This window comes from Herpailurus yagouaroundi, unplaced genomic scaffold (assembly GCF_014898765.1).
Source record: "Herpailurus yagouaroundi ecotype Mexico unplaced genomic scaffold, PumYag 195, whole genome shotgun sequence".
Lineage (NCBI taxonomy): Eukaryota > Metazoa > Chordata > Mammalia > Carnivora > Felidae > Herpailurus > Herpailurus yagouaroundi.
The window spans coordinates 4,381,575-4,408,076 of record NW_024412426.1 but is presented as its reverse complement, the minus strand read 5'-3'; the positions used below and the strand labels follow the sequence as shown (position 1 = coordinate 4,408,076).

General features: G+C 35.6%; 1 protein-coding gene and 1 pseudogene across 1 annotated transcript in view; one reads left to right on the top strand and one right to left on the bottom strand.

Moving 5' to 3' along the window:
- Positions 1–26,502, top strand: part of NSL1 (NSL1 component of MIS12 kinetochore complex) — a 34,962-nt gene that overhangs the window by 1,129 nt on the left and 7,331 nt on the right. Inside the window, exons 2-4 of the mRNA XM_040446413.1 lie at positions 2,816–2,891; positions 6,823–6,953; positions 8,528–8,582. Of these exons, the coding sequence (XP_040302347.1) occupies positions 2,816–2,891; positions 6,823–6,953; positions 8,528–8,582 (262 nt within the window). The remainder of the gene's footprint in view (positions 1–2,815; positions 2,892–6,822; positions 6,954–8,527; positions 8,583–26,502) is intronic.
- LOC121011942 (uncharacterized) lies at positions 7,953–8,048 on the bottom strand (annotated as a pseudogene).

Genomic DNA, 26,502 nt, shown 5'->3' with positions numbered 1-26,502 from the left:
GAAGGAAGGAACAGTGCCTGGGTAGTGATTCTGTGTTCCAGTTTTGTGTAGAGTAGTTCTGCTACTACCTTCTTGCAAGCAAGGGAACGATAATAGAGACATACCTCAGGACCTTTTTAGTAGTTTTTGGGGGAAGTCTGTTTCATTGCATAATGATCTTAGAATTTGTCCCTTTCTAGGAAGTGCTAATGTACTTAGAACATTTACTTTACAGAAAAAAAAGGAGCTTGGCTTAACCTATCATACCTTATTTAACGGATGATTAAGTGAATTAGAAGATAAAGATTTGAAGACTTAAACTACCAAGGAATTTATTGTGTTTTATATTAAGAGCAGGTAAAAGGCAGAGGCTTAAGTATGCTGACATATCTCTTTAGCTAAAACTACACAATGTAGTAATGGAAATTCGAAAAAAAAATTGGATTGGGGCAACCAGGTAGCTGTCAGTCAAGCTTCTGACACTTGATTTCTGCTCCTGTCACAATTTCAGGGCTTGCAAGTTCGAACACCGCACCAGACCCTGTGCTGACAATGCAGACCCTGCTTGGGATTCTCTTTCTCCCTGTCTCTGTCCCTCCCTCGCTTACACTCTCTCTCTCAAATAAACTTAAAAAAAGATTAGATTGATATGATTTTGCAATGAAATATATTACAGTTTGTGTTCTGAGATAATCTTTGAATGACCATGTATAAAGTAAGGATTTTAATTTACAAAATCTTTAAAGTGTATTTAACCCATAATTATCAGTCATTATTTGATTTATGCTTATTTTTACTCATACAAAATGTGTAAAATACATTCTCATAGTAACAAAGGCATAAAACAAAAGTCTGAATTCCTCTCCCCTATCCCCCTTCCTTCCTGGAAGTAACTTACTATTATGGAAGGCCTGGAGGGTGTAATCCTTCTATACTGCCCCCCCCTCACTTTTTTTGTTAATATTTGTTTACTTTTGAGAGAGGGAGAGAGAGAATCCCAGCAGGCTCCACACTTTGGGCACAGAGCTCTTTGGGGTCTGGATCTCACAATGGTGGAATCATGATCTGGCCCCAAATCAGGAGGCAGACGCTTAACTGACTGAGCCACCCAGGCACCCCGTCTATACCTTTTTATGGTTTTTACATCTCTCTCTCTCTCTGTCTGTTGTTTTAGTTTTTTGTTTTTTACGTTAATAGTGTCATGCTAATGTAGCAGGTTAGCTTTTTTTTCTATCAAATATGTCTTTATTATTTAGCAATGGTTTTTAGAGATATACTTCATTCTTTTTAAGTGTTGCATGATATGGATATAGTATATTTAACCATTTTCCAAATTGTGATTTAGATTTTATTTTCCTCTCAATGTTTCACAATTTCAAATAGTGCTTTCATAAATATTTCTAATGCATTTTTTATGTTTTTTGGGAATAGTTCTTTAGGATACTTTGCTAGAAGTGAAATTGTTAGGTAATAGGGAGTGTGCATTTAAAATTTTAATGGTACTATCTGGGGCGCCTGGGTGGCGCAGTCGGTTAAGCGTCCGACTTCAGCCAGGTTACGATCTCGCAGTCCGTGAGTTTGAGCCCCGCGTCAGGCTCTGGGCTGATGGCTCAGAGCCTGGAGCCTGTTTCCGATTCTGTGTCTCCCTCTCTCTCTGCCCCTCCCCCGTTCATGCTCTGTCTCTCTCTGTCCCAAAAATAAATAAACATTGAAAAAAAAATTTTTAATTTTAATGGTACTATCAAATTCCTTTAGTCCTTTATTTTTTAATGTACACATTTTTAACCTTACAAAAAACAGACTAGTACAGTGGACACCCTTGTATCCATCACCAAAGTTAACAGTTACCAAAATCTTGTTACACTTCCTATTTTATTTATTTATTTTTTAAGTAGTTTCCACACCCAAAGTGGGGCTGGAACTCACAACCGTGAGATCAGGAGTCACATGCTCTATAGTCACATGAGCCAGCCAGGTGCCCCATTACACTTCCTATTTTATTTTACTTTTTATTATTTAAAAAAAATTGTTTTTTAAGTTTATTTATTTATTTTGAGAGGGACATATCAGCAGGGGCTGAGAGAGAATCCAAGCAGGCTCTGCAGGGTCAGCAAGGAGCCCAATGGGCTCAAACTCACAAACTGCAAGATCATGACCTGAGTGGAAATCAAGAGTCAACTGACTGAGCCACCCAGGTGCCCCTACACTTCCTATTTTATTTTATTTTTGTATATTTGTTTTTAAATGTTTATTTATTTTGAGAGAAAGAGAGAGCACGTGTGCAAGCACGAGAGGGATAGGGAAAGAGGAGGACAGAGGATCCAAAGCAGGCTGTGTGCTGACAGCAGAGAGCCTGACATGGGGCTCTAACTCACCAATTGTGAGATCTTGACACTAGCCAAAGTCAGATAGATGCTCAAACAACTGGCCACCCAGGTGCCTCTACACTTCCTAATTTAAAGCAAACTCCAGATCTCATGCCATTTCATCTCTGTATATCTCAGTGTACATCTCTAAAAAATAGAGTCCTTTATGAAGTAGAAATTAATTTCACTATCTTTTAAGCATTTCTTCCCTGTTGTTAACACCGACGCTCATTTAGCAGCGTATGTAGGTAGTGCTTATACCTTTGAGATTCAACTGACTCTAAATCAGAGTTAAAATGTAGAAAGAATCAATGACTGATGGAATAGTACTTAATTGAAAAGAATATACTAATAAGCTAATCTACTTTTCTTGATATTATTTACAAATCTGAAATTCTTATTTTGAATAATGTTTTAATTCAATATTTAAAGTTATTTTTAGTGACTTGAGTATTGTGAATTTATTTCAGACCTTTGAATCAGCTGTGCAAGAGAATGTCAGCATTAATGGGCAAGCATGGCAGGAAGCTTCAGATAGTTTTATGGGTATGTGTATTAACTTCTTCCTTGTGTCATTTCTGAGTTATTTTTGTAGCTAACTTTATTTCAGATGCTAATTTTAATCCCCATTTTCAGTGTCCCATTTAAAAAATTTCCTTCACTAGGGGGATGGGGGAAGGAAATGAATCTAAAAGACTATGGAAGCCATAAATCTGAAGCAAACAATACAGTAGGTACCTTGATTCTATATATATGCTATCTGGCATTCTCAACAAGAATCTGATTAATCTTTGAAAGTACCCTTCTTAATAGTTTACTGGAAAATACTGTACAACTATCTCCAGACAAAAAAAAAAAAACCAAAAAACAAAAACAGGCCCAGAGAATTTCTGTGATTAATACCTTATAAATCAAGTTGTAGTTTTACAGGCGATCCTTAGAGTAGATAGTGAAGTACCCTTAGAAGTATGAAGTTAAATTATAAGAGTACCATGTAAAGTATGAGGTAAATATATGGAGAAACCTCCTTAAAGACAGATTATTTTCTTCAAAGAAGATTTGATTATACTAACTAATGATTTTGACGTATCTGAAGAAATCAAAGTTTTAATAGAAAGTGGTCAGTGTAGGAAGGACAAAATTAGTAGAAAAGGAATGATCTATGTGGGAAGAGAGGCAGAATTTTCCAACAATGTCTGAGAGAAGGACTACCCTGACAAGAGGGTCAGAGTGTCTTGTCTTTCCCCATAGTGATGTTAGAGATGCTGACCAGCATAACTTGGTATCACTGCTTGATATCACTTGATCCAGTTATACTCTTGAGCTGATCGCAAGCCCATCAAGTAACCTCTGTGGTTATAATTTTTCTTCTCAACGTTAAGATAATACTTTGCCCAGCAAATTTCATGTCTAATCCTTGGGATTATTATAGTTATCTCTTCAGAGTCACCGATGTTCACTTTCTGGTTTATATGTTAAAATGGTAAAAGCAGTAACATTAGATTTCTCAAATATCAGAGTGATTGCCAGTTAGTAGGGGAGAGGGGGTGTATCACAATCACCTAAGAGAATTTTCAAACTACACAGCCTTTACTGTATCTTTATCTGACTCTTGTTCTGTGAAGTCACTTTGGAATTGCTTTATTGTTTGCTCCAGGCTGCCTTTAGCAATATGATTCATCAATTTATAGATTAAGATATGTATTTTCTAATAAATTGGCAGCCTAGCTGGAGTATGGTTATTCTTTGTTCCTTTTCCTCCTTATAACTGTGAGGGGAAATAGTTGAGAATACTACAATTTTACCTTCTTTCATGGGCACTTGATAACACCAGGCATGATACCAAATTCTAGGACGTAGATGAGAATACCTGGTCCTTACCATTTAGGAATTCATTGTTAATGGAAGGAAATGGACGAAGAATTACTATACTGTTTGGGAAGGGGGAGAAGACCTAACAGAGTGGATTGTTATTAAATTCAATGCATTTAATAAATGACAGCATGCTAGATGAAAAGGAGTAAGGACATTTGAAGCAAAGAAAACAGCATATGCAAAGGCACAAAGGAGTGATATGTTTGGAAAATACCAAAAATGAATTGGGGAAACTAATGGCAGATGTGGCCAGATAGATAAATTTGGGCCATATCACAAAGAGCCCTGAGAGTTTGCTGAGAAATTTGCATTTTATCCTGTAGGAAATGGAAAACCAGTGGAGATTTTTAAAGTAGAATTTACAGGGGGGCGCCTGGGTGGCGCAGTCCGTTAAGCATCCGACTTCAGCCAGGTCACGATCTCGCGGTCCGTGAGTTCGAGCCCCGCGTCGGGCTCTGGGCTGATGGCTCGGAGCCTGGAGCCTGTTTCCGATGCTGTGTCTCCCTCTCTCTCTGCCCCTCCCCCGTTCATGCTCTGTCTCTCTCTGTCCCCAAAATAAATAAAAAACGTTGAAAAAAAAATTAAAAAAAAAAATAAAGTAGAATTTACATGAAAAGCTTTGTGTTTTAGAAAGCTACCTGCCCGCTGTGTAGGGGTTGGATTGGAGAAGAGAGAAATTCAAGGCAGGCTGATCTTAGGGAAGTTATTACAGTAGTACAGTAAAAGACGGTGAAGACTTGCCCTAAGTAGGAAAGGAGAGAAAAGGGTTCAAGGGATATTCAGCAGATAGAATTAAAAGGATTTGTATCTGATCTAATACACAGAAGCAGTAAGTAAATTTCACAAAGGAGAGGGTTTTTTTGTCTGTTTTGTTCACGGGGATCATTTTAGAAATGAGTGGAGAAATGAAAAAGAATGAATGAATATACAAGTGAAATCAACCTTCTCCTTTCCTCTGTAACTACCCTGAAAGGACTTGATTTTAGGTTTGACCAGGTACATTTAAGAATTAAAGTGTAAGTTCCTTGAGAGCAGGGGCTATATTTATTTTTCTTATCACTATATTTCCAACACTTAGCTTGGCACATAGTAGGTACCTAGTAAATACTTGTTACATTGGGTGACAAAATCCTCCCTCCTCAAATTGTTTATACATTTCAGTTTTGTAGCTTTATCATTAGGTGGCGCCGAGAAACCACTTTCCTCCTACATAAAAGATTTAGCTGGGGGACTTTTTTTTAACTGTGAAATAGTACATTATTATTTCAGGCTAATGATTGAACTTTTTAAATGGATAAATTAAAATTTAGGGAGGGCTGCCCACTTAAGTGAGTATTCAAAGTAAGCAATGGCTGATTTTCTCATAATACTCTCAAAAGAAGTAATTTAGTTGGACTTAATGAGTATTTGTCACATGAATGAGAGATACCTGATATAGGTCATTAATCTTTACCCAGTATGTATATATATGCTGATATATATCAACAATGTTTGAAAATGTTTCCAAAAATATGTATATTACTATTTCAGACTTCTTAAGGAAGCTTCTACTCAATAAAATAGATACATTTCCAGCATAGACTTTGATACAAATGGCCTAGCTCTTTAGTATTTTTAACTACTTATTCTTTAAGATGATTTTCAAAATAAGGGTGATGTACCATCTGCATTCATTTCATCCGGGGTGTCTAATTTTGGCCCTCCGTTTCAGAGGCCTTTGTTGAATCAAAATTTCTGTACTCCTGACAAGGTCCCCATGTGATTTTTCATTCTGCTGAAGTTTGAGAGTCACTATTTTAAAACAGGAAAGCAATGGATAACATAGTTTTAGCTAAATCAAAGAAATTCTAAAGTCACTGTGTCTCTTACTTTTTCTTACTATTTATCCAGTTGTGTCTATTTCAGATTTACCAACTCTATGCTACTGTCACAGCTTTGGTGCAGCACACAATAAACTCAAAACATGTTAGAAACTGTGACATTAAATGCCCTTTACAGTCTAGTTCTTTTGTAATTATATCATCCTTCTTTCCTTATGCTTTATCCTGCAGCCATTTAGAACTTTTAGAACAGTTTCCCCAAAACTCTTATGATCTTGCAAATACAGTTTCCTCTGACTAAAATGCTTCTCTCTGTATTTTTTTCCTACATTTTTTTTAATCTAATGGATTTACATTTAGATTTCAAGGCTCAGCTCAAATGTTACTTTCTGTTTAAAGTCTTAAATTCCCCAAGCAGAGTTAGTGTTCCATTGTTCTGTGTCTGAATAGCATTTTGTTCATACCTCTGTTGAATTTATCAAGTTGTTTTGTAGTTTCCTGTTTCTTCCAGTGAACTGTGATCCCTTAGAGAGCAGGGATCACGTTATATTCATCTTTGTATTTTTTCTGATTTAGGCCTAGCTTCCCATAGGTGCTCAGTAATTGATTTTTCAACGAGTAAATGAATTAATCACCAAAGTGGGGTCATACATTAACTTACCGTATTTGTTTTTCTTAATTATTTTTTGTTTTCTAAATTTAGCTTATCTGTATTACATTACTATATAGGATATAACCAATGTATTTTAAGAAAATTTTTAATATTTTTTCTCTTGAAATAGATTCTGATATCAAAGTACTTGAAGATCAGTTTGATGAAATCATAGTAGATATAGCCACAAAACGTAAGCAGTATCCCAGAAAGATCCTTGAATGTGTCATCAAAACCATAAAAGCAAAACAAGAAATTCTGGTAAGATGATTTATCTTTGAGAGAGTAAATTTTGGGTAATGTCTATTTTACTATAATAAAAAAATTAAAGTATAAGATCTGTGTGGCATAAATGACATTTTGCTTTCTTTGCCTTTTCTTCCTCAATTACTACTGTTTGTCTCTTGTAAGATTTTTTCCTATTCTAAGTCATACAGATTTTAAACACAGCTGATTTTAAAATAGAATTTGAAGATGAAAGACTGACAATGACTTTACAATTCTGAGACCAAGAAGGCAAAATAAATTTATCTTTTAAGCCTTTTCTTTCTGTGTGTCGTTTGTGTTTGCATATTATTTGTGTATGTTTATATATTTTGGAAGACCCTTTAGTTAAACTGATGATGAAGGTTGAGTACCTGTTCATAACACCGAAATTTGCTTTCTGAATTGTGTGTAATTTGTTTTGCTCCGAAAGTCATGATGGGACGAGGGTAGGTTTGCTGGGAATGCCGTTGCCTCTGGAGTGAGAAATGCGTGTTGCTTTAGATTATGTTATACTGTTTGTCATTAATTTTTGAAATTAGCATACTTTCACGTATAAATCTTCTTGTTGCTTTTTTTGTCAGGAATTGTTTTAGACAGTAAAGATGGTTACTTTACCTAAAACTTTTAGTCATTATTCCATGAGAAAAAATATAAGCAGAATTTTTCATTTATTTTCTGCCATAACAATTCTCAAAGAAATACCCTACTCCATTCCCCCCCACTGCTTTTTAGTGTTTCCTAGGGAAAACACTCAAAATGTATTTACTTTCTCTCTCCCTACTACTACCCTCTTCTTTCCTGGAAAGAAACCTAGTAATCAGTATTGCATACAAGAGAGAAAGTTAGCAGGCCTGGGTGAAATGGAAGTTTAAAAACTGATGAAAAATGGATGGATGGGGTAAGGATACTAAAGACAGCTCTTTTAGAAAACATTTTTGTCTCCTGCTGGCTTTGGACAGCAGTAAGGCAGAACATTTTCCTTTTTCTTTTTGCTGAATTGTGGATCCTGTTCCGTGTCATCCTTGTGCAAGGACCGTGCTAGTTTTCTGTATTGTTCCAGTTTTAGTATATGTGCTGCCGAAGCCAGCAGGTGGGTCCTGTTTCTGTACTTCCGCTCTTAGCAGTCCCAGCGTATCAAAAGGTGTGTAGGCTTTAGTGTGCTGGCGTGGTAGCGTGAAACAGAGTTGCTGTGGACATAGGAGCTCTGAGTCCCAGACGCCTTAAAAGGAACTTTTGAAAAACAGTCTGTCCATAATTTGGAGACTACCTTGTCCTTTAAATCCAAAATCCAGTCTCCGTGCCTTTAATTTGCTTGTTCGCTTTTCTTCGGCGTTTTTAATGGTGCTATTTCTTAGTGTACGCAGTAGGTGGCGCTACTATAAAAGACTTAGTTTGTAATTCAGCCTTACTTTGAACTTTTCGCCTCTCCAGCAGATTTCAGCATCTCACCCCCCTCCAAAAAAAAGAAGGATTCTACTGACTAATAGTATATGTGCTTACATTAGCTGAAAGAAATGTTTATATGAAGGATTAAACGATTAAATCTGTTTAATTTATATTGTGTTTAGAAGCAGTACCACCCTGTTGTACATCCATTGGACCTAAAATATGACCCTGATCCAGGTGAGTCAGTGTTCATTTGTGGTACAAGTGAAGCATCGCTTGTAATTTTTATGAGTCCCTGATACTCTTTTAAAGGTGTCAGCGTGAAGGGTATCTTCCCTTTGATGCTCTCACTACCAGTCATCTGTGTTTAGCTCTTCACCTAAGATTATGAGAGCTTGCTCCAAACATACTGACTCAGGATCTCCAGGAGTATCTGAATTTGTGTCTGAATTTGTATAAAGCTCTCCCTTGACCTAGACTATTATAAAACCTTTTCAATCTCTAACTTCTATTATAATACCCTCCCATTTCTAGCTGCTACTATACTATCCATTCTTTGAATTACAGCTAAAGTTATACTATTAAAGTTTCGTAGTGTCACTTCCCACGGTGATAACCATCACTGGTTTCTCATCATTTACAAAATAAAATCCAATAAAAATATAATGTGGAACTTAAGAGATATGCATACTTGATATACCTTTGAACTCAACTCTGTTTCCATTTAGATGCATCCTTTAAAACACAGAGAAATAAAATTGATACAAATTTATGTAAATTTAGCAATAGAATTTGCATTGCTAAAAATGTGGATCTATATATTTTTTTAAATGCTGTATTCTTACATTTAAAAATTTGAAAAGATTTTCCTAAGAGACCTTTTGGTATTTTCCTTTGGCATTCAGAAGTAGCATTTCTGAACTATTAGAAAAACAGTTAAGACCTTGATTTATTTGTATGGGCTATTTATAAACTTACGGCTTTCAGTAGTTAATCTTTGTCAAATTGTGCACCACTTTCTAACATGTCCCCTACCGCTCCTAAACCTCCTAAAGCCAATGAGATAAACCAAGAAGGGGATGTACAAGTGTAAAGATACTCTGAAGTTTGTTAAAATCACAGCATTCACTGTGTTTGACAAATAAAAATTAACCTGGGACCTAATGCTTAATTGTCGTGGCTCACTAAAAAGGGTAAGTTGCCAAAATGCAGTGGTTGACATATGCTTGTTTTGAACAACGTAAAAATAATAATTGATACCTGTGATATCATAATAACCCAACCCAAGTATTACTTTTTTTTTTTTAATGTAAACTCTGTGCTTAACATGGGGCTCAAACTTAGGACCCCAAGATCAGGAGTCACATGTTCTACTGACTGAGCCCCCCAAGTATTACTTTTTAGATATAGTTAATTTTCCTCTAAAGAAATTTGTAACCTTTTATCTTAAGAGGGAAAACAAATTTACTTAAATGATCTTTTGAAGGTCTATGTGATTTTATTCCTACCATTCCAGTTATGTAGTACTAGTGGAAAATATCCTCTCTATCATATGATTATGACTTCAGAATTAAGCAGAAGGATAATTAGAATCTGTGTTTTGGATAAATTTTGAGATTTTGTCATTCTACATTTTCATAATATTTATAAACTTAGAATAGCATAAGTTCTTTAAGCATAGCAAAATTAACTTACAGTTTTATTAACTGTATATTTTGGGGCAAGTCCCTTGATTTCTTTAACCTCAGTTTCTTTATGGTGAGTTCTACATTTGGAGCCTGATGCTTTAGGTGTTAATTCCAGCTCTGTCACTAAATATTATAGCATTGTTCTGCCTACTTGTTGAGGTTGTATTATCAATCACAAGAGATGAGGAGTTCTATAATATAGAACTAAAATACATAAGTACAAGTTTGTAAAGAAATACGATATAATAATAACCTTATTATAAATCCCATCATTTATAGTGGCATACCTTATGATACTGTGTAGCTTATAATACATCAAACTGGTAAAATCATGCAAAATTAATTAAAATGGCTTAGGAGGAAAATAGAAAGCATAAATTTGTATAGAACCTAAAAGTCTGAATAAGCTGCATGGGAAAACTTTTATGGGAACTTCTTGAAAGTTTTTTTCTTTTTGTTAGAGTATTAAATGATACTAAATTTATTTGAAAGCTGACTTTTTTTTTAAAGTTTATTTATTTTGAGAGAGAGAATGTGAGCAGGGGAAGGGCAGAGAAAGGGAGAGAAGGGGAAAATCCCAAGCAGACTCTGTGCTGTCAGTACAGAGCCTGACGCAGGGCTCAAACTCACAAACTAAGAGATATGACCTGAGCCAAACTTGACAGTCGGACCCTTAACTGACTGAGCCACCCAAATACTCTGGGAAGAGTTGATTTTTTAAAAATTCTTGAAATATTTCGAACATATAGAAAATATGGAATATAACATAACGAACATCTTTGTTGCTACCACCCATATTTAAGGGCTGTTCACATTTTTGCCAAATTTGTTTCAGACCTTTCTAGAGACTAAAAGCTATGGATATAGTTGAAATGTTCTCTTTACTCCCTCATTATCCTATCCTGCCTTCCTCTTACTTTAGAAGTAATCGCTATCTTCAAGCTGAGTGGCTCTTTCCTATCTGTATTTTTATGCTTTTACTTTATGGATGTGTAACCATAAATAATATGTGGCGTTTGTTTTTAAATTTTTATATAAATTATATCATACTGATCATATTCTGTAACTTTTCCCCTCTTGACATTGTACATATCTTGCCCATATTTTGCTAATAATTGTTACTGTAAAGCTTTCTATATGTGTGTATATATATGTATATATATTATATGTATATGTATATTTGTATATCTGATATATACATATATACACATACATATACACATATTTAAAATTTTTTTTTTGCCAATTTGATAGGCATTCAGTAGTAAAGGTTGAGTATACTTTCTTGTGTTTCCTACAGTTTCTTCTGTGAGTTGCCTCTATTTATATTCTTTGCCCATTTTTCTGTTGAGTTGTTTGAGCTTTTCTTATTCACTTCTAAGAGTCATACACACAGACACATATCCATACACATGTACACATATTCTGGATTGTTTGGTTATAAACACTGTAAATACTTGCTCTCAATTTTTGGCTTGTCTTTCAACTTTATTTACAATGACATTATATGTAAATTTTAATAAGATTTACCAGGTTTTTCCCCTTATAATTTGTTCTTTGAGTGTCTTTAGGAAATCCTCTACCCAAGTGACATAAAGGTCCTTTGATATTTATTGTTTCGATTATCAAGTTTAGGTCTTGTATCCATCTGAATTTTTTTTTTTTTAGGAAGGAATCTAATTCTGATAGACAGTTGTCCCAGCATCATTTATTGAATAATAGTTCCCCCCACCCCCATCTTTTCTCCACTGCTTTGTAATGTCACACTCTAATATGCTAAGTTTCCATATATTTGGGGGTCTGGACCCTTTTTTTTTTTTTTTTTTAAGAGAGAGAGTGTGTGCAAGCAGGGGAGGGGCAGAGAGAGAGAGAGAGAGAGAGAGACAGACAGACAGACGGAGAGAGAGAGAATCCCAAGCAGGCTCCATGCTCAGTTCACAGAACCCAACATGGGGCTCAAACTCACGAACCGTGAGATCATGACCTGAACTGAAATCAAGAGTTGATAACTGGTAACATTTTGGGATTACATATTATAATTGAATATTGCTAATGTTTAAGAACACCATTGATTTTTATTGTTGAACTCTTATTAGTTCTAATGGTTTATCTAGTTCCAATTAGATTTTTTAAAATGTAGATAATCGTACCATTTGCAAGTAATGATGAGTTTTGTCTTTTTCCTGCACATCTTTTTTTGTCTTATTACATTGATTAAAATCTCCAGTATAATGGTGACTAGTAGCAGTGATAGTGGTCATAGTATTTTAAAATTATGAATAAGTGTATAATTTTATTGAATACTTTTTTTGCCCCAACTGAGATCATATATTTGTTAACTAACTTTATTACAGGATAATTTACATATAATAAAGTACATCAATTTTATGCATACAGTTTGAGTTTTGACAAATATATACAACTATGTAACTATTACCACAATTCAGATATAGAATGTTTTCTGCCACTCATAAAGTTCCCTTGTGCCCTTAGAGCGTATGCTTTTTGTCTCTAACTCTGTTAATATGGTAAATAAACATTGACAGATTTTTCTGTTGGTTATCTTTGCATTTATAGGGAAAACCCCATTTAGTAATATATTTTTTCTTTCATACACTGTGGAATTAAGTTTGCATATACTTTATACTTACACTTTGTTTAATATATTTACCTCTAGTATATTTGCATCTGTAGTCACACACACAAAATGAACATGTGCTGTTTAAAACATGCTATTCTGGGGCACCTGGGTGGCTCAGTCCATTAAGTGTCTGGCTCTGGATTTTGATTCAGGTTATGATCTCACGGTTGGTGAGTTCGAGCCCTGAGTTGGGTTCTGGGTTCTGCAGTGTGGAGTCTGCTTGGGATACTCTCTCTCTCTCACTTTCTATCTCTCTGACCCTCTCCCAGCCATGCCCTCACATCCTCTCTCTCTCTCAAAAATAAGTAAATTAACTTAAAAACAAAACATGCTGTCCTTTTCTAATGTCATCAAGGTTACACTGCCCTCATAAAACAGTTTGTAAACATAGAGGTTATTTGCTCTTTGAAAAGTTGATAAGATTCATCTATAAAACTGTGAGCCTACAGGGTGGTTGGGTGCTATTTGACTTAGCCATTGGCTAGGTATTCTAACCATTAATATAGTTAATGATTATTTATTTCTTCAGTTTTTTTTTTTTTGAATTGATTTTGGTAACACTTGTTTGGAAAAATATTTTGGTAGTATTTGTTTCATCCATGTGCTTAGTCTGTTGGTGTGAAATTGTATATACTAGCTGCTTCTATTTGAAAAATCTCCTCTGCATATGATTATTTTCTTTCTTAACATTGATTATGCTCTCTCTTTTTTCGTAATATCTTGCTTTAGGTTTTGTTTGTTTTTACATTCTTTTCAAAAGTCAGTTTTTAGTCTGTCTTTTTTTTTTTTTTTTTAAGTTTTCTGGTTCCTTGAATTCTGATCTTATCTTTAGTATGGTCTTCCTGCTTTCTTGAGTTTTCTCTGTAATTTATAGCTTCTTGAGTTGAACACTTTGTTTGAGAGTTATTTTTCAATAAATACATTGAAGGTTGCTAAGTCCTGCTTTAGCCATATTTCCAAGTCTTGACATGTCTAGCTCTGAGTATTTTTTAGTTTGCAAATATAGGTGTTTTCTTTGACTACTTTCTCTCTCTCTCTCTCTCTCTCTCTCTCTCTTTTGCCTTCTGTCATGTTGGTAGAATTTTCTTTATTCTTTTTTTTTCTGGTTTGGAAGCTATATGATGTGTTTCTTTTCTTTTAGTGTTACCTATAAAATTTTAGCACACTAGAATTCTAAAATTATCTAACATAGTGTGGAGTTGTTGATTATTTCAAGTCCCCTTCTGTGCAAGACAAGGACCTTATTACACTTTACCCCCTGAATAAGCACACCTCTTCCTCAATGTTTTTCTTTGTGTCTAGAATGTTAGTTTTTCTTTTATTAAAAAACAGTTTACTCATTACTACTTTTCTGCACTCGAGGATTAAATTTATCAACACAATTTTCCAAGTTCTGTGATTACTATTTCTTGAATCTCATGACCTTCCTTCTAGGTTCACTATCCTTGTTGATGTGCTTCTTTAGGTATTTAAGTAAAAGTCTGAGGGTGGTAGACTCTCTAAGTTTTGTGGGGTTTTTTTAGTGTTTATTTTTCAGAGAGAGGGAGAGCGTGCGCATGCAGAGAAGGGGCAGAGAGGGGAACAGAGGATCCAAAGCAGGCTCTGTGCTGACAGTAGTGAACCCAATGTGGGCTGAGCTGATGTTGGACCCTTAACCAACTGAGCCACGCAGGCATCCTGACTCTCTTAGTTTTTACTTCATCCTAGCTCTTGAATTGTATTGTACTTACTTTCATTTACCATAGGGAATATATTACATCCTTATCTTTGGCACTCATGTTTTGGATGGCTTTATTGAGATATAATTTATATATCTTACACATTTACACATTTATTTATTTATTTTATTTAATTTTTAAAAAAGATTTTATTTTTTTCTTCAAGTTTTTATTTAAGTTCCAGTTAGTTAACATACAGTATATTATTAGTTTCATGTATAGAGTTTAGTGATTCATCACTTACACCCATTATTTTATTTTTAAGTAAGCTCTACACCCAGTGTGGGGCTCAAACTTAGCAGCCCCCAAATCAAGTATCATGCTGTATGGACTGAGGAAACCAGGTACCCCTCAATTTACATTTAAAGTGTACAGCTCGATGGCTTTAAGAGTTATACAACCGGGGCGCCTGGGTGGCTCAGTCGGTTAAGCGTCCGACTTCAGCTCAGGTCATGATCTCAGTCTGTGAGTTCGAGCCCTGCATCGGGCTCTGTGCTGACAGCTCAGAGCCTGGAGCCTGCTTCAGATTCTGTGTCTCCCTCTCTCTCTGCCCCTCCCCTGCTCATGCTCTGTCTCTCTCTGTCTCAAAAATAAATAAAAACATTAAAAAAAAAGTTATACAACCATCACCAAAATCAATTTTTTTTAATTTTATTTTTAATTTTTTTTAATTTACAACCAAATTAGTTAGCATATAGTGTGACAATGATTTCAGGAGTAGATTCCTTGAAGCCCCTTAACCCATTTAGCCCACCCCCCCTCTCACAACCCCTCCAGTAACCCTCAGTTTGTTCTCCATATTTATGAGTCTCTTCTGTTTTGTCCCCCTCTCTGTTTTTATATTATTTTTGTTTCCCTTCCCTTATGTTCATCTGTTTTGTCTCTGAAAGTCCTCATATGAGTGAAGTCATATGATTTTTGTTTTTCTCTAATATGCTATTTCACTTAGCATAATACCCTGCAGTTTCATCCACGTAGTTGCAAATGGCAAGATTTCATTCTTTGGTTGCTGAGTAATACTCCATTGTATGTATATACCACATTTTCTTTATCCATTCATCCATCGATGGACATTTGGGCTCTTTTCATACTTTGCCTATTTTTGATAGTGCTGCTATAAACATTGGGGTGCATGTATCCCTTCAAAACAGCACATCTGTATCCCTTGGATAAATGCCTAGTAGTGCAATTGCTGTGTCATAGGGTAGTTCTATTTTTAGTTTTTTGAGGAACCTCCATACTGTTTTCCAGAGTGGCTGCACCAGCTTGCATTCCCACCAAAATCAATTTTTAAACATTTTTATCACTTCAGAAAGAAATCCTTAGCCATTCTCTCCATCTCTCATCTCTTTCCCCTGGCCCTAGGTAGTCACCAATCTCTTCCTGTGTCTATAGATTTGACTGTTTTGGACATTTCATATAAATGGAATCATGCAATATGTAGTCCTTTAAGAATGGCTTCTTTCCATTAATATAGTGTTTTCAAAGTCCATCCATGTTGTAGCATGTATCACTACTTCATTTCTTTTTATTGTCAAATAATATTCCCTTTCATGTATATAATTTTTATTTATCCATTCATCAGTGTCGGGATTTTTTAAAAAGTTTATTTATTTTGAGAGAGAGGAGGCGGGGTGGGGAGAGAGAAAGGGAGAGAATCACAAGCAGGTTCTGCACTAAGCTTGATGCAGGGCTTGAACTCACAAACCATGAGACCACGACCTAAGCCAAGGTCAAGAGTCAGACACTTAACTGACTGAGCCACCCAGGCATCCCAAGACTCTTTTTTTTTTTTAATAAGCTCCATGCCCAATGTGGGGCTTGACTCATGGCATCAAGGGTTGCATGCTCTACTGACTGAGCCAGCCAGGCACCCCCAGTATAGAGACATGTCTCTAGTTTTTTTGTTTGTTTGTTTGTTTTTGGCTATTGTGAATAATGCTGCTACGAACATTTGTGTACAAGTTTTGTGTGTATATATACTGTCTTGAGTGTATATAACTAAGAATGGGGTTGCCGATAACTCTGTTTAGCTTTTTAAGGAACTGCTGAACTATTTTCCAAGGCAGCTGTACCATTCACATTTCTGCCAGGAGCATATGAGGGTTCCATTTTTTCTGCATCCTCACCAAATCTTCTTATGTTTGTCTTTTTGTTTATAACCTTCCTAATAGGTAGAAAGTGATATCTCACTATGATTTTGATACACATTTCTCTGATGATTTTTAATGATGAGCATCTTTTCATGTGCTTTTTGGCCATTTTTTTTATCTCCGTTGGAGAAATGTCTATTTAAATCCTTTGACCATTTTTAAATTGTGTTATTTATCTTTTTATTGTTGAGTTGTAATTGTTCTTTATTATTCTGGAAACTAGTCCATTATCAGATACATGATTTGCAAATACTTTCTCCTATTCTTTGGGTTGTCTTTCACTTTTTTGATGGTATTATTTGCAGTACAAAAGTTTTAAATTTTGGTAAGTCAAATTTATTTTCTTTCTTTTGGTTGCTTACACTTTTGATGTCATATCTCAGAAACCATGGCCTAATATATGGTCGTGAAGATTTATACTTGTGCATTCTTCTAAGAGTTTTATAGTTTTATCTCTTACATTTAAGTCTTTGATCCATTTTGGGTTAATTTTTGTATATGGTGTGAGATGGGAGTCCAACTTCATTCTTTTGTATATGTACGTATAACTGTTTTCAGCACCATTTGTTGAAAAGGCTATTTTTTCACCTAATTGAATGGTATTGGCAACTTTGTTGGAAGTCAGTTAACTGTAATGTGCAAGTTTATTTCTGGATTTACAATTCTGTTTCATTGGTCTCTATATCCTTAGGCTGTTTGATTATTAAAGTTTTAATAAAGTTTTGCAGTTAAGTTTTGAAATCAGAGTGTACTTTGATTCTTTTGTTCTTTTTCTCCTTTGTTCTTTTTCAAGATTGTTTGCCTCTCCTGGGTCCCTTCAATTTCCATATGAATTTTAGAATCAGTTTGTCAATTTCTGCAAAGAAGCCAGCTGGCATTGGCATAGGAATTGTGTTGAAATTGTAGATTAACCTGGGTGTAAGGCTATCTTAATATTAAGTTTTCCAATCCATGAACAAAAAAATGTCTTTCCATTTATTTAGGTCTTCTTTGATTTTTTTCAACAAAGTTTTCTAGTTTTTAGCACTTCTTTTGTTGCATTTATTCCCAAGTATTTTATCCTTTTGATGCTAATGTAATTGGAATTTAAAAAATTTTTATTTTCACTTTGTTCATTACTTTTATAAAAGAGTGGAATTGATTTTTATTTATTGATCTTGTATATTGCAACATTGTGGAACTCATTTATTCTATTATTTTTTTAGTGGATTCTTTAGAATTTTCTATGTAAAATATTATATCATCTGCAAATAGTGATAGTTTTATTTCTCCTTTTCCAATTTGGGTGCCTGACATTCATTGTTGATGAGAAATCTCCTGAGACTCTAGATGCCATTCTTTTAAAGATGGTCTGTTTTTTCTTTCCTGACTTTTTATGACTTTTTACATTTTCTCTGTATTCTTAATGCTCTGCAAGTTTACCACAATGTGTCTAGATGTTTATTTTTATTTATCTAGTGTATTGTTTGGTGTGTATTTTTTCTTATTTTTTTAACATTGAAAATGACTTTATTGCTTTTTCTTGATTATTGTAAAATACATTCACATTCTAAAAATGTTAAAAGATAAGAAACACATTATATGAACATACATGATTATTGCTTGACTCCCATACCTTCAGTCCACCTGCAGATTTTTCTGCCCATACCTTGAGAACATATTACAAATTCAGCCACTTTCCACCAAATCCATTACTACCTCTCTTACCCATATTCTCTCAGCAGGATTACTTCAATAGTCTCCTCGCTGGTTTCCTTCCTTTTATTCCAGTTTTCCACACAGCATCCCAAGGATTCTTTTTAAAGCATAATCAGGTCATGTCACCCCCTGCTTATCACTCTGTAGTGACTCCCCATCCTGCTTCCGTGGTCTGTAAGATCCTCTCTGACCTGGGCCATGGCTGATTCTCTGATTTCATCTCTGACTTTGGTCTCTTCTGTCACCTTTCCTTATTGTGCTGCAGCCACACTAGCATTCTTGCTGTTTCCCCAAGGACGTGCCACACACTGGCCCTGTGTCTTTCGCACTGGTTCCTATCTGGCTGTTCCCTGGTTCCTATCTGAAACCACCTACCTGACTCACCTCAGTCAGCTTTCTGTTCAAGGCGTTACTTCATCAGAGAGGTCTTTCCTGACAACCTATGTCACATCCCCTTCTGACCCCCTTGCTCATACTCTGTCCCCTTAACCTGCTTTTGTTTTTTCATCACTTAACTATAATTTCTGTTTATTTTATTGTCTTCATCTCTCCCCCCACTGTTTTATAAACCCCCTGTGAACCAAGACTTTGTTTTGTCTACTACTATATCCCTAGCTAGCTCTCTACGATCATTATCTGGCATTTTACGCTCAAGAAGTATTTGTGAAATAAATATATAATATTATGTATGTGTATGTATATATATACACATATATGTGGTATATATGTGTGTATATATATGTGTATGTACATATACACATATATGTGTGTATATATGTATATACATACATAAAATTATGTATACGTGTATATATATCATGCCATACACTTAAAAAAAATAAGGATAGCATTCTATTTTTTACTTTTTGTTTTTGGCCTCCTCTCAGATATACACTGTTAACTTGGTGCGAATTCTTTTATCCATTTTTCTCTACTCATATAATCATACAGGAGTATATATGCACTGGACATTTGAGGCATAATATATTTTATAGAAAATTGATTCGTGTATTCAAATTATGTGCAATTTACTCTTTTAAGTATATGGTGGAAGTCTTCCAATTCAACTGCCATAAATCTTTGTTAGTATTTTAAATTATATTTTTGTAATTAGTTTTTGTGCTAATTAGTTTTATAATTAGTGAAAGTAAGTTTAGTATGAAATTTAAAATAATAGTGTGTATATAGTAGTAAATGAAAGTCCTTCCAAGTCTGCCTGATCCCACACACCTTCAAATAAACAACTACTTTAACAGTTTGATATGTCTGATTTTAGATCTTTATCAGTTTATTTGTTTTTTGTTTGTTTTTGTTGGGGGGGGGGGGAGGTTTGAGAGAGAGAAAGTATATACCTGTGTGAAGTGTGAGCCGGGCAGGGGCAGAAGGAGAGGGAGAGTGAGAATCTTAAGCAGGCTCCACACCCAGTGTAGAGCTGGACGTGGGGCTTGATCTTATAACCATGAGACCATGACCTGAGCTGAAATCAAGAGTCAGATGCTTAACCGACTGAGCCATCCAGGTCCCCCATTAGATCTTTATCAGTGTATTTGTATATGGACAGACAGGCACAGGGAGGTTTGAGTTATTATTTATTTATTTTTAATTTTTTTTAACATTTATTTATTTTTGAGAGACAGAGACAGAGCACAAGTAGGGGAGGGGCAGAGAGAGAAGGAGACACAGAATCCAAAGCAGGCTCCAGGCTCTGAGCTGTCAGCACAGAACCGGACACGGGGCTCGAACTCACAAACATGAAATCATGATCTGAGCCAAAGTCGGACACTTAACCGACTGAGTCATCCAGGTACCCCGAGTTATTTTTTTTATGTAAGTATTATGTAATACATTCTATGACTTTTTTTTCACTCAACAGCGTAATAAATAGTTCAACTCTATTTGTAATTTCTTCATACACACACACATAATTTTATTTAAATATACATATTTGAGGGGGGGTGGGATTTTTTATTTGTTTTGTTTGCTTCCTCTTTCCTCCCATCTTCCACTCACAGTTCCAAGTATACTTTTAATCAGAAGACTCCTATCTTCTAGAAAATCTTTAACCTAATCTTTGAACTTTGCTTCTTTATCATTTCTTCTATTTTTGTATTATTCTCATTTTTATTTGATAATTTATTTTTCTGCTGTCATGTCTATTATGATTTCCTTTAGCTATGAGAGGATCCTAAACTTTTAAAATTGTTTTCAGATTGCTCTATTTTTATGCCCTCTGCAGTAAATTTCTCACCTTCAAATTAGTTATATTGGCTGTCATTCATGGTTGTGATTTTTTCATGTATTTTGGAATTTTGATTTGCAAACACTCTTTCATTAAGATTATTTATGTGCTTATTTTCATATTGTTACTGCTTCCCTGGGGGGGCCCCCCCCCTTCCTGTCTGGTAGTTGTGTGGTTGCCTTTCATCTGCTCCTGAACAGTCTCAGGCAAGAGCCGATCTTGCATTGGCAGCATGGGGCCCCTGTTCCAGTGTACTTTAGGAGACACTGAGTCTAGTCACTAAGTCAGCAGGCAGCTTGGTCCAGGCCCAGGCTTTGAAATATTGTCTGCCTCCCATCACTTCTAATGTATGCCTCAGCTCCTGACTGTGGTTAATGGCAAGTCTTTTTCAGGGTAGGAAAACTCAGTATCTCAACCTGTGGTTTCATACTGCAAAGTTGACTCTTCCCATTTCCTGCTCCTCTGGAGCACTTTGGGCCCCTCTTATGTTACAGGAAGCAAATTCCTAGTTACCTACTGCCTACCTACTGTCTGCCTACTGGTGGGTCTGCAACTTTGGCCTGACTTACAGCTTTTTCTCTTCTACTTTTTTTGGTTCATAGAAATGTTTATTTTGTATATGCTTTGGGATATGTCTTTTTAATTTTCTGTATTTATCCCATGATATTTTGGACAAAGCTGGGGAGTTTTGTAAATTTCCAAGAACAACTTGACCAGAAGTCTACTCTTAAAAACACAGAGCTTTCATTCCTCTGCTGAAAATTCTAAAATCTTCCAATTAAAAAAATATATGGGGGTGCCTGGGTGGCTCAATTGGGTAAGCGTCCAACTTTGGCTCAGGTCATGATCTTAATGTTCATATGGGTTCAAGCCTCACGTCGGTCTGGACAGCTTGGAACCTGGAGCCTACTTCAGATTCTATCTCCATCACCTGCCCTCCCTTGCTCACACTCTGTCTCTCTCTCAAAAATAAAATAAAATATAAAAAAAAATTTTTAATCAAATATGTATACATATATGTACATATATAAAATACATTTCAAACTTCTTAACATTCCCTTATGTGATCTGGCCCCCACTTTCCTTTTTGCTGTAGACCTATGGTCCACCTTTCAGTTCTTTGAAAGTGCCTCACTTTCACACATGCTTTTTCTTGGTGCTTCTAAAGGTGGCATCTTCTTTTCTTTTCTTACTCTTTTAAACGGTACCTCCTCAGAGAGATCTTTCCTAACCACCCTAATGACAATAGCCTTTTCCCAGTACTCCATCATAATACTTGTTTATTTCCTTAATAGCACTTGTTTACATTTGTGAATTTTCTTGTTTATGGTCTCACAAAAGTGAAAGTTCCATGAGCTTTTTTACTTTGTGTTTGCATTCTACGTGGCCAGTGTATAGCACCATGCTCAATAAATACTAAGCGACTGTTATTCATCCATGTATTCAATATATTTATTGAAGGCCTACCATATGCCAGAACTGTTTTCACTGTGGAGGAGATAATGGTGAACAACACAAGCAAGGTCCCTGCTCTATGGAGCTTATGTTCAAGTGGGAGAAGAAAAGTACAAATAAATATAAAAGTAAACAAGTAATCAGTGAGAGGGTGATGTGTTTACGTTGAGAAACACTTTCTGAGGAAGTAACAAGAAGGAATTTGTCTTATGACAATCAAGAGGAAGAGCTTTTCAATCAGGGAAGAGCTAGAACAAGGTTCCTAAGTCAAGACTGATCTTGAGTATTTATGGAATAAAAGACCACTATGGCTAGAGTGGGGGGAATAGAGAGGAAGAACATTACAGGAGAATGTTAGAGACTTGGCCCAGGCCAGCAAACACAGGCTAGGAGTGTGAAAATATATGGTACCTTAAGAGAGAGACATCTCTTCAGTACTAAAGATGCTGGTGAGGAGCAGGTGGGAGTGGGTACAGAGGAATATGTGTCTGCTATCCAGAAGGTGTGTTCAACAGTTATGTTCAAGTTGTAGCAAAAGGTTATCTTCTAGAACGTCATAAATCACTGCTAGTTTTTTGTTTCGTTTTCAGCAGGGGTGCTACTTTTCAATTCATGGTTCTCATTCATGCCTTTGGTTATCCCTTTAGAAAGGGATATCCCTTGGTATGCATGCTTGCTCATTTGTGCACATAAAATGCATTGAAAATAGAAAGGAAGACCTCAGTTAATGCTTTTTTGCTGGATGTCTGAATTTGTGCAGGCTTTTAGATGTTCATGTTTCCCAGTTTAGTCAGTGCAGTGACCTGAAAGCAAAACTAGGTTGATTACCCAATCTTTCATTTCCACTTTTTCATTTCCCTATGTTTTAGAAGGCAAGTGACTAGGGAAGGCAATGTCCTCAAGGGTGCCTAACTTCCACATTTTTAAGAGCAAACTTTTTTTTTTAATATCCTTGCAGCAATCCTCTGATTAGTTGTCTACCTATGAGTTTTCGTTTGTCAGTTATAACCTTTTGTGATCCTATTAGTAAAACTAATAATTGCTTCTATATTGTCTTTTTTTTTTTTTTAAGTTCTTTGATGTTAATTGAAAAGACTGCCTTCTTCCCCCTGTCCTTCGCTAAACATATAGTGATGACAAGGAGCTATTTTAAGTTTCTCTATAGTAGACTTGATACTTGCAGTTCTTTTGCTGACCCTACAAGTAGAAGACTTAGACATAGTTCCTCTTCTTCCCTAATAATGCCGGCTTGCTTAAGCCACTGCCAGAATATTTACAGGTAGTAACCCGCTTTCAAATGGTTATGTTTCAGAAGTTCTTATTTAATCTGAGCTTTGGAATTTGAAATACATTTTCCCCCTGAAAAAGTTCGCAAGTGGTATTTTTATAAATGGGTAAGTTTCTAGGCTACCCTTTAAAGACCATTTTTTTCCTGCAATGTAGCTGAAATACTACACATTAATGTTGAAAAATATTAGGAAAATCACATTTCAGATGTACATTAGTTCCACTACAGATGTTTAAATAGGATTTGGGGGGAACGGTTTGGATCCCTAAACACCTTTGCAGTGAGAGGGAAGTGGTGTCACAAAGATGTTCCCATGAAAGCTATGGAGAGAAGGCCATTGAGAATGCTTCTAGAGGAAGCCCATCCCCAGTCTCCTACATGGCAGGTGCCAGCTCTGTGCATGTGATACATTCTTAAGTCAGATGTTTGTGTAACAGGGGTACATACATGCTTTTACTAGTGAGAAGTGAAAAATTGATTTAAAAATCTTGAGTGAGAGAGTGAAAGTTTTATATATTTTGACATTTTCTAAGCAGATATTAATGTTGGAAAATGCTATTTTGATGCGTTTATAGGCAACATATTCACATATGTTAGTGATCATTTTTAATTGTGTGTTTGTTTTCTCCCCTCTTATAGTGCTTTTTAAAATCTTTGTGTGCTTGGTTTTTTTCCCTAAAATTATTGATGTTCCTTAATTTTCAATGAAAGGAATTTAATTCACTTAAAAAAAAAAAAGGTACTCTAATGTTAATAGTTAAAGCAGAGTTAACTCTAGAATTGTTCTATTTTTAGTTTTTACCAGACATAATTTATTTTTATTTCAAGAGATTTTTAATATGTTAGAACTAATTTTTGACCATTTGTTATATTCTTATGAGTATAGTGTAATTCCAGACAAAATGGTTATTTTGGAAAGTTACATATAGAACATAAAAGAGCATGTGCTTTGAATTCTAGGAAATGTGGGTTCTAGTTCTATTCTAGATCATTTCTCAGTTCTCACAGCTCTGTTTTCTTATCTATAAAAGGAGGCTGATGAAACCTGCTTGCCTCACAGGGTTACTAATGGTAATACACAAGATTGATTGTTAATGGACGCCACCCCACACTACTACAGTAATGGGCTGTTGGGATTAAGTAGACAGTTACTATGCCATTGGGTTTCTCTTCTCTGTGCTCCTATTTCCTTTTCATAGCCAAGTTTCTCAAAGAATAATCTACAGTCATCAGCTTCGCTTTTAATCTCTCGCTTTTGTCAAGAAATCAGTAATATTTAGTATTTATATTGTTATGACTATATAAGTGTTCTTCAGTATGAGTCAGGTAATCATTACTATGAGTATATTTCTTTCTTGAACAGCTTCCCATCCTCCTTCAGAATGATAATGGCTTTATTTTTCTGTTTGCTTTGTTTGCTGTTGTGTCTATCACTAATTCTTTCCCAAACACTTCAGTAGAACTATAAAATTCCTCTCAATGTGGTAAACACTTTAGGTTATCCATCAAATCCATTTTAAACCTTTTCCTTTTTCTTGGAGATATTCCTCTGGGAGGCTTTTGTCTTCCTATTCTAAGCAGGACTGGTTGCTCTCTAGGCCTGCTGCAAAACTTTTGTCCCATTTGTCCCTTTCTCATCATCCTAGGAATTTCCTGTACTTCTGTTTTGAATCCTGTTTCCTGGTTCCTGTGTTTTCTTCTTTCTTGATTTATTCCCTTGTTTTGGTGTAGCACATCCTCTACCATCCACCTCCTATTCCCACTTACCCCAGCCATCCAGCACCAGATCCTTTTTTAAGGCAACTCTTAGAGCACCTCTGAAACTTCTACTCTCCTTTCAGTTTTCCTGTTGGATTGACCTCACCCCTCTTTTGCCTCCACAGCGCACTCTTATCATAGTCTTGTTCCATCATACGTACCGAGCACCTGCTCTACATGTCAGGCATTGTGTTCAACACTTAGGGAGTCCAAGGTTAAGAGAATGATGTTCCCAAGGAAGTTCTAAAAATTAAGTTAGAACACTGGTTCTCACTGGTGGCAGTACTGCCCCCTAGAGGCAGTTTTGAAAAGTGGGGGAAGTTTTTGGTTACCAGAGTAATGGGGAGGGCACAGCTGGCATTCTATACTCAGGAGCCAGGAATACTAAATGTCTTATATGTCCAGCACAACTTCAGATTATTCCACCAGAAATTCATGTGTGAAAATCTGTTGATAATTATCCAAGTCTCTGACCTAACTCCATTTTACACTTAAACTACTCTTGGCGACTTTTACATTGTCATTGCTTGTGCTACAGATGGAGAACAGCTATTGTGTCCATCAGTGTAGGCTTATAGACAGTTTTTTTCAAAGAGGCACATGTTTATACAAAAATTAGGAATCCCTTGGGTAATAGATTATTTTGTAAATCATGCAGTAACAATGAAGAATAATATTAATTACCATATCCTATAAATAAAAGTAAGATGAGTTTCAAGAGTAAATGTTAAAAAATACTCTGTTCATTATTGTGTGTGTGTGTGTATGTTGAGGTATAACATACAGTGCACAGCTTGATGAATCTATATACACACATACACATAAACACATGCAGCTTCCTCCTCAATCTAGATATACTGAGTGTCTGTATAGTTAGGAAACATGGGACAAACTTTTTTTTTTTTTAGAAAGAGAGAGAGAGAGAGAGAGAGAGAGAGAGAGAGAGAGAATCTTAAGCGGGCTTTACGCTTAGCACAGAGCCCAACATGGGGCTCAATCCAATGACCTGAGCTGATCGTGACCTGAGCTGAAATCAAAAGTGGGACGTTCAACCAGCTGAGACACCCAGGTGCCCCAGGACAAACTTATTTTTAAACAGTATGTTATTTATATTTTCAAATAAGGTGCCCATTATGTTTTCATGTATACAATAAGCACAATTGAAAGTGGCCAAAAAGTCTAAAAACAAGAAAAATAGTCTATTTATTGTAGTTTTCACGTATTAACAATTGGACCCATTGTCTTAAATTTAGAAGTATTTTACCTGAAAAGGTAATTTGAGTTTAAAGAAAAAGATAGTATATTATCTGAAACTAATACATACTTATTCTGCTTCCTGACTTTATGGGCAGTCTGTACTATGTGACACTTCCAGTACCCAAAAAAGTTTTCTTATCTTCCTTTCTGGTTAGTAATCCCTAGCCATGAGAGGTAACCACTATTCTGACTTACATCATTACATCATCGTATTTCTTCAGATACTCTTTCTCTGTTTGTTAACATGTGCAGTAAAGGAAAA